General features: G+C 51.2%; 5 protein-coding genes across 5 annotated transcripts; 2 read left to right on the top strand and 3 right to left on the bottom strand.

The window, feature by feature from the left end:
* Window positions 1-2,858: 2,858 nt before the first annotated feature.
* Window positions 2,859-4,681, bottom strand: COCVIDRAFT_105485 (hypothetical protein; the record flags this gene model as incomplete). Its single annotated transcript, XM_014698766.1, has 2 exons — window positions 2,859-3,311; window positions 3,371-4,681. The coding sequence occupies 2 exons, from the start codon at window positions 4,679-4,681 to the stop codon at window positions 2,859-2,861; spliced, it is 1,764 nt and encodes a 587-aa protein (XP_014554252.1).
* Window positions 4,682-5,461: 780 nt separating this feature from the next.
* Window positions 5,462-9,455, top strand: COCVIDRAFT_28645 (hypothetical protein; the record flags this gene model as incomplete). The annotated part of the gene is made up of 2 exons (XM_014698765.1): window positions 5,462-5,600; window positions 5,665-9,455. 2 exons carry the CDS (start codon window positions 5,462-5,464, stop codon window positions 9,453-9,455), a joined length of 3,930 nt encoding a protein of 1,309 aa, XP_014554251.1.
* Window positions 9,456-10,266: 811 nt separating this feature from the next.
* On the top strand, window positions 10,267-10,794 carry COCVIDRAFT_105494 (hypothetical protein; the record flags this gene model as incomplete). Its single annotated transcript, XM_014698764.1, has 2 exons — window positions 10,267-10,405; window positions 10,568-10,794. 2 exons carry the CDS (start codon window positions 10,267-10,269, stop codon window positions 10,792-10,794), a joined length of 366 nt encoding a protein of 121 aa, XP_014554250.1.
* A 201-nt stretch (window positions 10,795-10,995) lies between these two features.
* On the bottom strand, window positions 10,996-12,074 carry COCVIDRAFT_105497 (hypothetical protein; the record flags this gene model as incomplete). The annotated part of the gene is made up of 2 exons (XM_014698763.1): window positions 10,996-11,723; window positions 11,786-12,074. 2 exons carry the CDS (start codon window positions 12,072-12,074, stop codon window positions 10,996-10,998), a joined length of 1,017 nt encoding a protein of 338 aa, XP_014554249.1.
* A 330-nt stretch (window positions 12,075-12,404) lies between these two features.
* Window positions 12,405-13,202, bottom strand: COCVIDRAFT_17976 (lytic polysaccharide monooxygenase; the record flags this gene model as incomplete). The annotated part of the gene is made up of 1 exon (XM_014698739.1): window positions 12,405-13,202. One exon carries the CDS (start codon window positions 13,200-13,202, stop codon window positions 12,405-12,407), a length of 798 nt encoding a protein of 265 aa, XP_014554225.1.
* Window positions 13,203-13,432: the final 230 nt, after the last annotated feature.

The raw sequence follows: 13,432 nt of genomic DNA, 5'->3' as shown, positions 1-13,432 counted from the left end.
AATTGCACCAATCGAACACGTCGGTACCCCCTCCGCTTTACCTCAGCCCAAGCCACGGCTCAGGCATTTGCAAATAAGATTTGAACGTTGATTGTTCACGGCAACACACAACGACATGTACCCAAGTCAGTCACAGGACTAGTTGGCCAGCGCATCTGCATCAACGAACACGCAATCTCACCTCCCCTCGCTCCCAAGATAGCATGCTGGCACCCGCAAGCAAAAACCCCTGTTCTGTGAGATTATAGTGATATACAGTCAGCAATACATACATACGTAACTAGAAGGTACGTACATACTAACAACATGGCCCCCCCGTGCCGCCCGCGTCGCCCACATTGTTGAACATGTGTTCTCGCACCATGCACCAAACAAAAAGGCCACTCGGCGCATCACGCTTTCGGTCAACCTGCTCTTGACTGGGTGGGAATGCCTCTGTGGACCGAGTACGAGGGTTTGTCCTACATTGACATACGCACACAACCTCGGGTACCATGTACTGCCATACCTACAGTAATCGTACGTATTACCTCAGCCTATCTTCCCCCCCACTTTGCCGCGACCGGCGCTTCTTCATCAACTCCCCAAGATATGGCCTCGACCATTCAATCCCAAGACCGCGGATGGGGGTTCGTCTTCCGAACTTGTCGCGTTTACCTACTTATGTGGTATTTCCATTCCCGTATGACTTTCCCACGCAATCATCCCTGACAGCCTTGGCTAAGAACCATCATTCCACCCCCTCTCTTACCTTCCTCCCCGCACCTCTTCCCCGCCCGAATCTTGTTTACTCGGGGCTGGATCGTATACTTTGTTGGCCCACTTCGCGTACTAAACTGTATTATTGGCGTTGGGCGAGGGGGTTCTGGTCTTTTGCGTTTCGGTATGCGGGCGCCGGCTCGCTTGCCTCCTCGGAGAGCGAGAGTGAGAGAGAATCGATGACGCGGATAAATCTTGGGTATCTTTGACGGCGACCTCGACGGGTGAAGTCAGCATTGTGGGTGGGGTTGACCTACTACACAGCAGAAGCGTTACGGTACTCGGTACATGCGAATATTGATCTTCGGTATTCTCGGATACCCGTTTTGGATGCGAGTATGTAAGTATACTAGTATCGTCTTGGAATCATGTAGATCTTCATCTTTTTTCTTGGAGATTCCCTTGCGAGCGGTATTTTTTTTTCGGTAAGTGAAAACGTAAACGTTGCATTTATCCAAGAATGGATAGCTTTTCGATGCGCGATATTCGAACTGTAAGAAGTCTTTATCGTATTTAAGTGAGACGGTGAGTACCGTGTTGGTTGTTCTTGTAAATATCACGGGTTGTAGGAAATACAGTGCTGCGCGTAGATAGTGAAAGAAAAAATTAATTGAAATAACACTCTTACATCTCTGAAGCTATATGTCCTTTTTCAATTCTTCGGGAAACAGGCTAGATAGGAATATTATTCATATACTTGACTTTTGTCAAGCTATGCTGTTTGTACTACAGTATCACATAGCTGAAGTACGGGTCACAATAACATAACTATACACCGAGCATCTGTGCGTTATTCATAGACCTAAGTTCGTACTACCAGTTCAATAAAAACGCATCAGGATTTCAATATCAAAGATCGTGAAGACGTTGGATAGTTAAGATATGACCCGAGCAGACGGAATGTATCTGGCACATGTATGTTGAGTTGAAGAGATTATTGATAGTTGTTGGTAACTGTGAAAATGTCTATGACTATAGGAAAAGATATGAACACAAAAGAGAAACAATTAAAAAAAAAAGGTACAAAGTAACACGGCTCGCATTTAGTATCAATCATAGCATGTACTCAATATTCATTTCTAGGATTTATTTTACGAATCATTCCACGCAAACAAATGAAAATCAACAGTCTCAAGACCTGTTTTTTTATTTTTTTATTTAAAAAAAGAAAAGAAATTACGACCGTACAACCCAGTCATGAGTGACTGTAGCTAGGCTCAAGTCTAATGTGTTGGGGGTTAATTCAGTGTATAACTACCAATACAACATACAGCGAGAGAGAGTGAAACTATTCCCTTTCAAAAATCTGATATCAAAACATAACAAAAGCACAAAGGCTATAACTACCCTAAGTCTGATAAAAGTAGTTAATGATAATTTCTATATTAGCTAAATAACATGATGACTATCCAAAAGTTAGCAAAAGATATGTATATACAGTGATATCAGGCCTAGAAAAAAACGGTAGTTAGCAATAAGTCAATTCAAGTGAAGAAATAAAGACAAAATTCCTTCGTTGAAAGGAAGGGGGGGGTTAACAATACTACTGAATAAATTTCTCAGGCTTCGAGCGAAGATTTCGCTGACCAAAATACTCATCCCAACCCTTTTACTTTAACTATTAGTTCCAATTTTTTTTAAAAAAAATACACGATTGCGGCAGGTTAAGGATGTGGTCTGCTATTTTTGTTTTCTGAGATGATTGATCTGATACGGCTATATAGCGTACAGAGGAGAGGAAAAAAAAAAGTAAGACCCCAGTCAAAAAAGGGGGGAAATATGGTAAATGGGAAGAGGTATGATGGATATGATTTACAGATGGAAAGGTAGCAATAAAAAAAACAGTCAAGGTATTTAGGAGATATGATGAACTGGCAGGAAAATTGTACATGACCAAAATGGCACAAATTACCACTGATAAAAGAAAGGGGTTTGATCAAGGCAAACAGCCGATCCCACGCTATGCCGTCTTTTCAAATCAAGATATACCACCCAGCAATATACAATGCACTGAGACTTTCCATACATACACAGGGGAAAAAGGGGGATCGAGTCCTCCTTAGTTTACGATCCCAAAACCCCAAGTCGGCAAACGGCACTTAATCATCACCATCATCATCGTCATCCTCCTTCCCCTTCACAGTCTCCATCTCAACCTGCCCTTGGACCTCACCCTTCGTATTCGTAGTCGTAATCTTATACTTGCCACCATCCCATAGATCCTTAAACGTAAGTTCCTTAGTACGACCAAGCGACTCGATACCAGCGATACGATCGAGGGTGGCCTCTAGGAACTTTTCGAAGCCGGGCTCGGCACAGATTTCGTTAAAGGCGCGTTGCATGGGGACGGAGTCGGCGCGGACGACGGCGTGCGAGTCGATGGAGAAGATGGAGAGGTCGTGGTGTTGGCGGATGAAGTCGGAGCGCGTCATGATGTAGCGGGCGCGGTGGAGGGGGATCGATGGCAGGATATGGCCGGCTTTTGGGTCGTAGTTTGCGTCCATTTCGTGGTAGCGCTTGTAGAGGGCGTGGGCGAGTACCATGGCGGTGGACTGAGAAGTTTTGTTAGCATTTTGGCAACAAGAATAGGTATTTAGAGAGGGCAACGTACCGCGTATTTTTGTTGATCCATGACATCGTCGTCCATTTCCTCGCCGAGAATGGCGCAGTTGTTTAGGAACCAGATTTTTTCCATTTCACAGATGCTGTCGCACTTGGCAATCATGTCTTCGGATTTGGCGACACGGTTGAGAAAGGTTAGACGACCGCCAATCTTGTCGTAGATTTCCTCGAGGATGGATTCTTTCACCTTCTCGCCATAGTACTTCATCCGATAGTTTCGCAGGGCTTGCATAGCACGGTCTTTGGTCAGATCCTTGATCTGGTGGACTTCCATGCGCGTGGCATATTGCTTCAGTCGCTCAAAGACCCAATATTTGTCCGAGTTGATAATGACAGTTGCAAGATTAGAGGCAGCCCATTGCTCTGCACGTTGTTGAATGAGCTCAAGGAGGTCCCTGCCGTCCTCGTCATCTCGAATCAAATGGGCAGAGTTGATAATGAGGATCAGTGGTCGCCCAATGGTTGCGCGTCGTCTGAGAGCTACTTTTTCAAGCTTGTTGAAGGCACGTTCAATGTCGAGGATGGGGCCGGCATCGCGTGGTCCACGGATGGAGAAGAGCGAGCCAATGTTGTCCTCGTGATATTCAAAATCGAGACATCGACCCAGCCGGACACGAAAGACTTCAAGGTCGGCATGGGCTTCCATCATGGAGCATCCTTCGCCGTTAATCTTGGCCATGGCATCAATCAGCATAGACGTCTTTCCCGTGCCCTTTTCACCAATAAGCAGATGGTAGCGTCCTTTGGTCTGGCCCCAGACAATCTTGTCAATCCTTTCTTGCTCATCACGGGGGATCCATCGATCGTAGCCTTCTTCATCATCATCATCCTCAATGTTGCCTTTGGTCACGTTAAGCCGCGTGGGTTCTGCACCGGTCTTGGGCATCTCTTTGCTAGTCGCGGCCAGATCAAGTACAGGATCGCCCTCACGAAAAGCATTTTCCATCTTTTCGAGCACGTTCCACTTGTAGTACTTGGTGTAGCCAATGCCCACACAGCCCAGGATAAAGATGCTCGCTCCCGTCGTGGCAGCGGCCTCGAACATTTTCCAGCCAGTACTACGCCAGGCAGCTCTTTTGGCCTCTCGTTTGTCAGACTCTGCTTCTGCTTCTTCCTCCTCCAGACGCTCAGCAGCATCGTCGACTGGGTTAGGCGCCTCGTTACCGGGAGCAGGAGGGCCAGACTGGCCACTCAGAGCGCGGACCCGCCGAGGATGACATAACCTTGTCCGCAGTACCGGGCCAGCCTGCTGAGAGGGGTACGCGAAGGGCTGTCGCAGATACGCGACTGGGAGGCGCATTGGTTTGGCCCCCAGGAGGGGCCGTAGGATTAGCATTATTGCTGTTGTCGGGTGCGTGCGCGTGTGCACGCGTACTATAAGTAAATACGGGCGCCGCTTAACCGGCCAAGACGAAAGAAAGGAAAAAAGAAGAGAAGTGAAGGGAGTGACGAGACAAAAGAAAGCAGGGAGAATGGGGGTGTAATGCAATGGAACAAGATGGCAACACGAATGTAAGATGATCCAAAAGGGGGGAAGCTGGTAGTGGCGGGCCGAGGGGCGGGAGATGCCAAGACCAGATAGAGGCAGCTGCGATGGGAGACGAGATTGTGGGTGAGGGGAGCGGGACACACGCGAGAACCCCCACCATGTCCCATATCCAGTCCTCTCTACATGTCAACTACATACACATGTTTATGTATATACGTGTGTATACAGACATGGCCAACCGGACATGTCGCTGGCTGGCGATGACGATGCCATTGCACTGACGCCGCCGTCTGCGGCCCTAACTAATCGCGCTGGTTTTGGTGTGTCTTCGGAAGTGGAGTGCGAGCTTAGCGGACCATCCCGGCGCTGTCGAGAAAAATATTCTGGAGAACATGACCGTACCGCACTGCACTGCTCCCCTCCTCTCTTTCTCCCTCTACCCTCTCTCCCCACCTCTGCTGCACATCAACGCCTGCCGTTGGACGTCAATGCCTGCGTCCTGTGAATTGCCCTAATTGCCCACTCCAATTCCCTCCTTGCATAGTCGTCCACTGCCCGGGCTTGGGGCTTCCTATTCACTCATAGCCAACCATGGCCGCCAACGCCAACGACACCACCAAGTCAGGCGAGACTCCCGCGACCGCCACCGCTCCAGTCGACACGGCCCCCGGCAATGAGCAGACCGATGGCGCAGACCAAGACGACGGGGCCAATGGCCAGCAGCCAGACAGTAGGTCCCATGAGCACACGAGACATGTATAGGAAGAGAAAAAAAAATCGCTAACATCGTCAAGACATTTTCCAGGTCACCATCAAGCTTCCTCATGAGCCCTTTGAGATGCCCATGACCATCTCGACGGCAGAGCAGGTGCAGGATCTCCGCCAGTCCATCATCGAGATGCCGCATACCTTCCAGTACTCGTGCTTTCACCTCGAACACAACGGCGAGCGCATCAACGACTACGTCGAGCTGTCCGAAGTCAAGGACCTCAAGCCCGACTCAGTCTTGACTCTGGTCGAGGATCCCTACACGGAGAAGGAGGCCAGGCTCCATGTCGTCCGCGTGCGTGAGCTCATTGGCGCTGCTGGCGACCGCACCGATGCGCTGCACGGCCTCATGGCTGGTCTCTCACTTCACGACACAGTGGGTCACGAGCACATCTTGAAGCCTAAGCAAGATGGCCCCGAGCAGTCGCCATTGGCCGACTACGACTTCAAGACATCCGGTGCCGTCAAGAACCTGCTTCCCCCGGCTCCAGAAGCCGCGCCCAAGACGATCAAGTCGATTGCCGTCTCGCCCTGGAACCCACCCCCGTACCACCTTAGGTCCAAGGGTCACTTGCTGTACCTCGTAGTCACCACCAACGAGAACGAGCAGCACCACATTACCAGTCACGTTTTGGGTTTCTATGTCAACAAGTCGTCCAACGCCAGTTTTGATCCCTTCCCGCGACAAGCACCAAAGGATAAGCGCGCCCACTCGCTCCTTACCCTGCTTGAAGAGCTGTCTCCCTCTTTCCGCACTGCATTCCCCGAGCTGCTCGAGCACAATGCGAAGAAGGAGTTGCTCACCATCTTCCAGCTCTCCAACGCCATTCCCGCGAACCCATGGCTAGTCCCGGCGCCCAACTCGGCCCTCACCCCGCATCAGCCAGATCTCGCCCGCACACAGGAGAGCTACCTGATTTCCGGCGTTGAGAACACTGAGACGCTCCGTGATTGGAATGAGGAGTTCCAGTCCACCCGCGAGATGCCCAAGGAGGCCGTCCACGATCGAGTCTTCCGCGAGCGCCTTACGTCTAAGCTGTTTGCTGACTACAACGATGCTGCTACGCGCGGTGCCATGTTGGTAGCTCGTGGAGAGATTGCGCCCTTGAACCCAACAGAGGCCAAGGACGCACAAATCTTTGTCTACAACAACATCTTTTATTCGTTTGGCGCCGACGGTGTCGGCACATTCGGCGCGGAAGGTGGAGACGAGGCAGCTCGTGTCGCCGTGGGCAAGGATGTGTTTGGCGTGCGTGCAGTGAACAACCTTGACATTCCTAACCTTTTCACCTCTGGAACTGTCGTTGTTGACTACCAAGGAAAGCGCATTGTGGGCCAGAGTATAGTCCCTGGTATCTTCAAGCAGCGCGATCCTGGTGAGCACCAGATTGACTACGGTGCGGTTGAGGGCAAGGAAATCGTGGCCGACGACAAGTCCTTCGTTCCTCTTTTCGAGCAGCTATCCAAGGCTCTGCGTGTCAAGAGGCATCCGGTTTGGGACAAGGACAATGTTCGCCACGAACTGGAAGGCAGTGTCGAGACCAAGGGTTTGATTGGTACTGATGGTAGGCGATATGCCTTGGATCTCTACCGCCTCACCCCGCTCGATATTTCATGGATAGAAGCACACTGGACTGAGCCTGGAGAGGAGGGTGAGTCAAAGCCGAAAGACAAGGACTACCCCCACCGAATGGCCACTCTGCGCCCAGAGCTGGTCGAGTCTTATGGTCGAGTCAAACTCCGTGAATACGTCAAGAATGAGCTTGCCAAGAAAGCCGAGGCCAAGAAAGAGGCCAAGGATGAGGAGAGCTCGTCGGAAGAAGAGTCTTCGGAAGAAGAGGACTCTGAGGAATCGGATGATTCCGATGAATCCGAAGAAGAAGATGGTGCCGAAAAGAAGCCCAAGGAGAAGAAGTTGACCAAGGAACAGAAGAAGGCTGCAAAGAAGGCTGCTGCTGAGAAGAAGCCTGATGAGGACCCAGAACAGGAGCGCGTCGACATCTCTGGCTTCTCCTTTGCCCTCAACCCCGATGTTTTCTCTGGTCAAAACCCCCAATCGGAAGAGGACAAGAAGGAGTGGGCTCAGGATGAGGCTGAAGTCCGCGCTGCTTGTGAGCACCTCACATCCGAGGTCATTCCTCGCATGATCCAGGAACTCAAGGAAGGCGAAGTTGGTTTCCCAATGGATGGCCAGTCATTGAGCAACCTCTTGCACAAGCGGGGTGTAAACATCCGCTACCTTGGCAAGCTCGCAGAGTTGGCTGACAAGCCTGATCCAAGGCTCCAGGCTCTCAAGCGTCTGCTTATCCAGGAAATGATCGCACGTGGTTTCAAGCACTTTGCCAACTCCAAGTTGCGCAATGTGCCTGCGCCTTTTGCTGCCCCAGCGGCCGCACACCTGCTCAACTGCCTTCTAGGAGCCGAAGTGAGCGCCAAGCCTGTGCCTGAGAGCGATGCTAGCCTCAAGTCCATGTACAGCGAGGCTGACTTCAGCTTTGAGCAGCTCACACCAGAGGCGCTCAAGAAGGAAGTCGTGGCTCAGGTAGCTCTGCGATTCCGTTATGACCTGGGTGAGTCGTGGGTCGAGTCTGGCAAGGAGCTGCAGATGCTTCGTGAAGTCTCACTGAAGTTGGGACTCCAGTTGGAGAGCAAGCAGTACGCCTTCACCAAGGAAGCCTTTGCTGCTAGCGCCCCAGCCGAGAAGCCAGCTGCGCCCCCGACCAACGGCCAAGCAACGACTTCCAGCAAGAAGAAGAAGAACAAGAACACACCACCAGCACGTGCGGCTAGCCCAACAGTGGCTCTCCCGCAGCAGACATTCCACGCTGATGATATTCTGAACATTGTTCCCATCATCAAGGAGGCTTCGCCAAAGAGCCTGCTGGCTGAAGAGGCGCTCGAGGCTGGTCGTATGTCTGTTGCTCAGGACCAGAAGGAGCTCGGACAGGAGTTGCTTCTCGAGTCGCTGCAGCTACATGAGCAGATTTACGGTGTACTTCACCCCGAGGTAGCCAAGGCCTACCACACATTGTCAAACCTCCTCTTCAACCTAGAAGACAAGGTTTCGGCTCTTGAACTCGCACACAAAGCCGTCATTGTGTCTGAGCGCACTCTGGGTGTTGACCATGCCGACACTCTGCTCGCCTATCTCAACTTGGGTCTCTTTGAGCATGCCTCGGGTAACACCAAGGCTGCTCTTGTCTACCTGCGCCATGCACTTGAGCTGTGGAAGATCATCTATGGACCTGACCACCCTGACTCCATCACTACACTTAACAACGCCGCTGTCATGCTGCAGTCGATGAAGCAATACCACGAGTCTCGGATCTGGTTTGAGGCATCCCTCGCCATCTGCGAAGAAGTGTCTGGAAAGAACTCGATCAACACGGCTACTCTGCTCTTCCAGACTGCTCAGGCTCTTGCCCTCGACAAGGACATGCGTGGCGGTGTCAACCGCATGCGTGAGTCGTATAACATCTTCAAGGAGGTTCTCGGCCCTGATGACCGCAACACCAAGGAGGCTGAGAGCTGGCTCGAGCAGCTCACTCAGAGCGCTGTTTCCCAGGCTAAGCAGCTCAACGATATCGCCAAGGGACGTATCCGGGCGATGCCACTCCCTGGCCGCAACCCTCTCCGTCCCGCTGCTGCTGCACCTTCTGCAAGTGATGCTGCAGCTGCTTCAGCCAGCCAGCGCAGCGGAAACAGCCGTGTTGATCAGCGCAAGATTGAGGACCTTCTGAAGTACATTGAGGGAGATACACAAAAGACGCCATCGAAGAAGAAGACTCAGGCGAACCCTAGGAAGAGGACGAAGTAGAGCTGATCAGTCATTTCTCTTCTGGAATCCTTGCGACCAAAAGTTAGGCGCTAAAAGTACCCATCTGTCGCATTGTGGCACCGTATCCATGAACTGTGGCCACGGATTTGCGACATTCACGTGATGGTGCTCCAGTGGCTTTTGTGCCCTCTGGGCTCTATTCGTGTCCAGTTTTTGGGAACCGGTTTTGCATTCATGGAGTTATCGGTTTCGCGCGGCCATGTTGTGAAGTGGGACGACAGGTCTTTTCCGCGGAGGGGGTCTTGTACATTGGGATATAACTGGGTTGTAAAGGTAAGCAAAAGTCGGCTACGTGTACATATACGGGCCAGGCATGTAAACAGTGATGATGTATCAACGATGAATGATGAGCTGTATCAAATAGCAATGCAAAATATCTCCTCTTTACTGTTGATTCTTGTCATGATGTGTTATTAAAGGTGAATAAAGATGAATATCTCTAGTAGGGTTTTTTTCCTAATAGACTTGCCTAGTTGTTAAACTTGTATTTGTGAACTGCGCGTAGAAACTTCCTTCCCTACGCCCCCGGCTTCGGCATCCACACTAACCGCCCCCTCGGACTCCAATATCCCGAACCAAGTTCCCTACGACCCCTCCAATAGCTCCTGCATGCATCGCAAGAAAGTTCACAGACCTAATTACTACCCCACAAAAACATATCATCCCTCCCTCTTCCGCATCTTCAAATACAATACACATCCTCCCCTATTATCCGACAAACCCCGCTATTCACACACACTCTTTCTCTCCCTCGATTAAACAAAGGACACGACGAGATAGAGAGAAAACAATGTCAGCACCCCAGGGCCCCCGCCGCATCGCCCAATGGCTCTACCTCAAACCCGAGTCCATCGACGAATACAAAAAGTGTCATGCGGCTGTTTGGCCCGAAGTCTTGGAACAGATTAAGGATTCGAATATACGGGATTGTATGTATTCCTCTCTGTCTATCCGTCTTCATTTCCTTCCGTTGTTTATTTCCTTGTGCGTCGATGTTACGTCTACCTTGTGTGCTCGCATTGCCGATACTGCTCTCTTCATTCGCGTGGTTCGCTTCGCTTACTGCTCACTGCTCACTACGTTCGCGATAGATTCCATCTTCCTGACCATGTCACCGCGGCCCACACTCTTCGCGTCGTTCAAATACATTGGCCATGCATTTGACGAGGACATGGCGCGTATGGCGGCGAACCCCAAGGTACAGGAGTGGTGGCGCATGACGGATGGGATGCAAGAGTCGCCTGTGGAGGGGGCGCAGGGGAGCGCAAAGGGGCCCGGGTGGTGGGGACAGATGGAAGAGGTGTTTTATGTGGAGTGAGATGGAAGAGAGAGGAAGGGAGTGAAAATAGAACAAATAATTGGTATCAACAAAACTATGAATAACGATGCGACGCCGACACGACCGTGTGTCCCTATATGAAAACACGTGACAAATACAGTTATATGGAGACATGATGGCAACACCTCCCAGGATTGTTCTTCCCTACCTAATTTTCCTTCTCCGTTCCCCCCAAATGCTCTACAAAGGCTCGTAATCCGCGCTAGTGTCGCCAACCCAACCAAACCACAGGGCAATAAGAGTATTGGCCGCGACCCACACACCCGCATATCCAACAGCGCCAATGATGTCGGTTCCTACGAGCGTCATACTCCGTTGGACGGTGGCGATGAACAAAAAGGAGTTGAGAATGAGCGTTTGCTGAATCAGAGTGCGGGTCCTTTGAGTATAGTTGTAGAAGTTGTACTCAAGAGTCTGAGAGAGCGTGGCAGTAGCCGGGTCAAAAGTATCGCCAGGCGTCTGGTTCTCGGAAAGCGGCTGAGCAGCAAATGATGGGTTGAGAAGAAAAGCCTTGGCGGCGAACCCAGCAATAAACGTCTTAACCACAAGAGACAAGGGAGTCTCGATATGGGCGACTTCGAGCGTGGGAATGTCAAAGTATTGGACGAGGAAAGTGTTCAAGACGCCAGTCTTCAGGCCGCCCCACAGAAGCACAACGTAGACGCCGGTTGCGAGCATGAAGCTTGAGAGCTGGACTTGGTAGCTGTCGAGCAAGAAGCGGTTGCGCAGAGGCGCGTTGTTCTTGTGGGCGAGGGAGCGTGGGCGCAAAAGGTATGTGGGGAGCGCAAAAGAAATGACCTCGATGCAGATGTTGGTGGCCGCAGTCAAAGGCGTGATGTTGTAAAAAGTGGTGAGCAAATAGGCAAAAGGCGCGTGCATCAGGACAACGAGGGCCGAGACATCGTAGACTGCGCATACAGCATTAGCAGTGATTTCGCGCAAGTATTCTTCTCTTTGGACGCGCTCTTACAGTCGTAGCTCAAGTACCACGTCATGCACACGGTCAACCAGCGCATGGCGAGACGCGCATGAGGCGAGTAAAACGACGTGACATCGTCCTCTTGCGGCACCTTGCTGATGGCCCCGAGCTCCGGGCTCAGGAAATTCGAGGCAAACTCCCACAGCAACATGTTGATGCCCGAGTTCAGGCAGATAAGAATGGGCACGCGCAGCGCGGTAGGGAGACGCGATCGCACCGGCGCGTGCGACCTAGTCACTACTTCTGGCGCCTCGCGCTCAATGACTTTGGTTGGTGCCATTGTGCGCCTTTTTTGTTGTAGCGATGAAGTTTGGCGGCAATGGGCGAGGGAGAACAAAAGGACTGGGTGAAGTGGGGTGGGAGAGGAGAGGGAATGAGCGACGGGAGGCTGATGATAGAAGAAGTTCAAGTCTTTGTGATGGGGAGACGAGTTTGTTTGGACGTGCGTCATGGCGCAAAATAGAGAACATAATAAGCCGCCGGCAACCGTGCACTGGTTCGCCCCACGTCCTGCGCTATTGTATTGTCGCTTTGTATGTAGTATGTGTGTATGTATGGATGAATGAATATATGTACATATGAAGCAATATGTATTCTGCCCATTGCAACTTCATTGGTATGGCTGTTGTAATGGACTCGCGTACTCCCATAGCTTTGGACCCGGAGTATCGTATCCAGTCAACTTCTTATGGACATCGACCAGTATACCCGCATCTGTTGGCCTGTACAGATTGGTCCCCAGTACACCCCCTTTCAAATGCTTTGCCTTTGANCCTGCCGCTCTGTCTACTCGCAAGTTTATACACTGCGGGTACGCCTGTGCACCATCCAGCTGCTCTGCCACGTGCAGTGCAAGGAGCTCGTGCCTCAGGGTGTAGTAGCCTGCTGCCAGCACCTCTGGTATCTTGATTTCCCAGGTGAAGTTGTTGGCAATGAGTACGTCCGTCGCCCATGTGCCACCCAATTCCAAAGTGTCCCACCCAGTACTGTTGAGCCATGCCAGCTCGTCAATCTTGACCCAGGACAAGGTGTCCTTGTTTGCTTTTGAACAAGTCGTGTTGCACTTGGCAATGTATGTCATGACTGCGCCGACGTGGGAGACTGGCCATTCATTCCATTTCAACTGCAATGTGTCGCCGGCAGTTGTATTGACATGAAGTGCACCAGGTATGGCGTTATCATGACAGGTAATATTTGACGTATTGAAGTGTGAGGGGGCCACGAAGATGTTGCCCATGTTCGCGGCTGACCATGCAGCCAATGGACGAGGCGGTGTCAATGTTTCAGAAGAAACGGGATCCCATCCATTGTAAACTAGACCAGCTGATGTTGTAATTTTCTCGATGCGTGCGTGAGCCGATACGCCGACTAGGAGAAGTGACGAGGTCACGGTTGTCAAAAGCCGCATCGTGGCGGAACAAGTATGGGAAGAGAAGGGACAAATACCGAGTGCATAAGTACAAGCCGGAGCGCTGGGGAATATATATTGGTGCAAGTCTTTGTGGGGATCGTATAGCAATATCGTCATTATAGTTGCAATCGTTGCAGATTTAGCCATGCCACAATTCATCTCGGCTGCCAAGTATGATTGGCTACAGTGGGCGAGTGTCAGACAACGTGCCAGGGAACACGAAACAG

Source organism: Bipolaris victoriae, assembly GCF_000527765.1.
Source record: "Bipolaris victoriae FI3 unplaced genomic scaffold scaffold_72, whole genome shotgun sequence".
Lineage (NCBI taxonomy): Eukaryota > Fungi > Ascomycota > Dothideomycetes > Pleosporales > Pleosporaceae > Bipolaris > Bipolaris victoriae.
The sequence above is the reverse complement of the archived record's forward strand: the minus strand, read 5'-3'. Positions and strand labels throughout refer to the sequence as shown.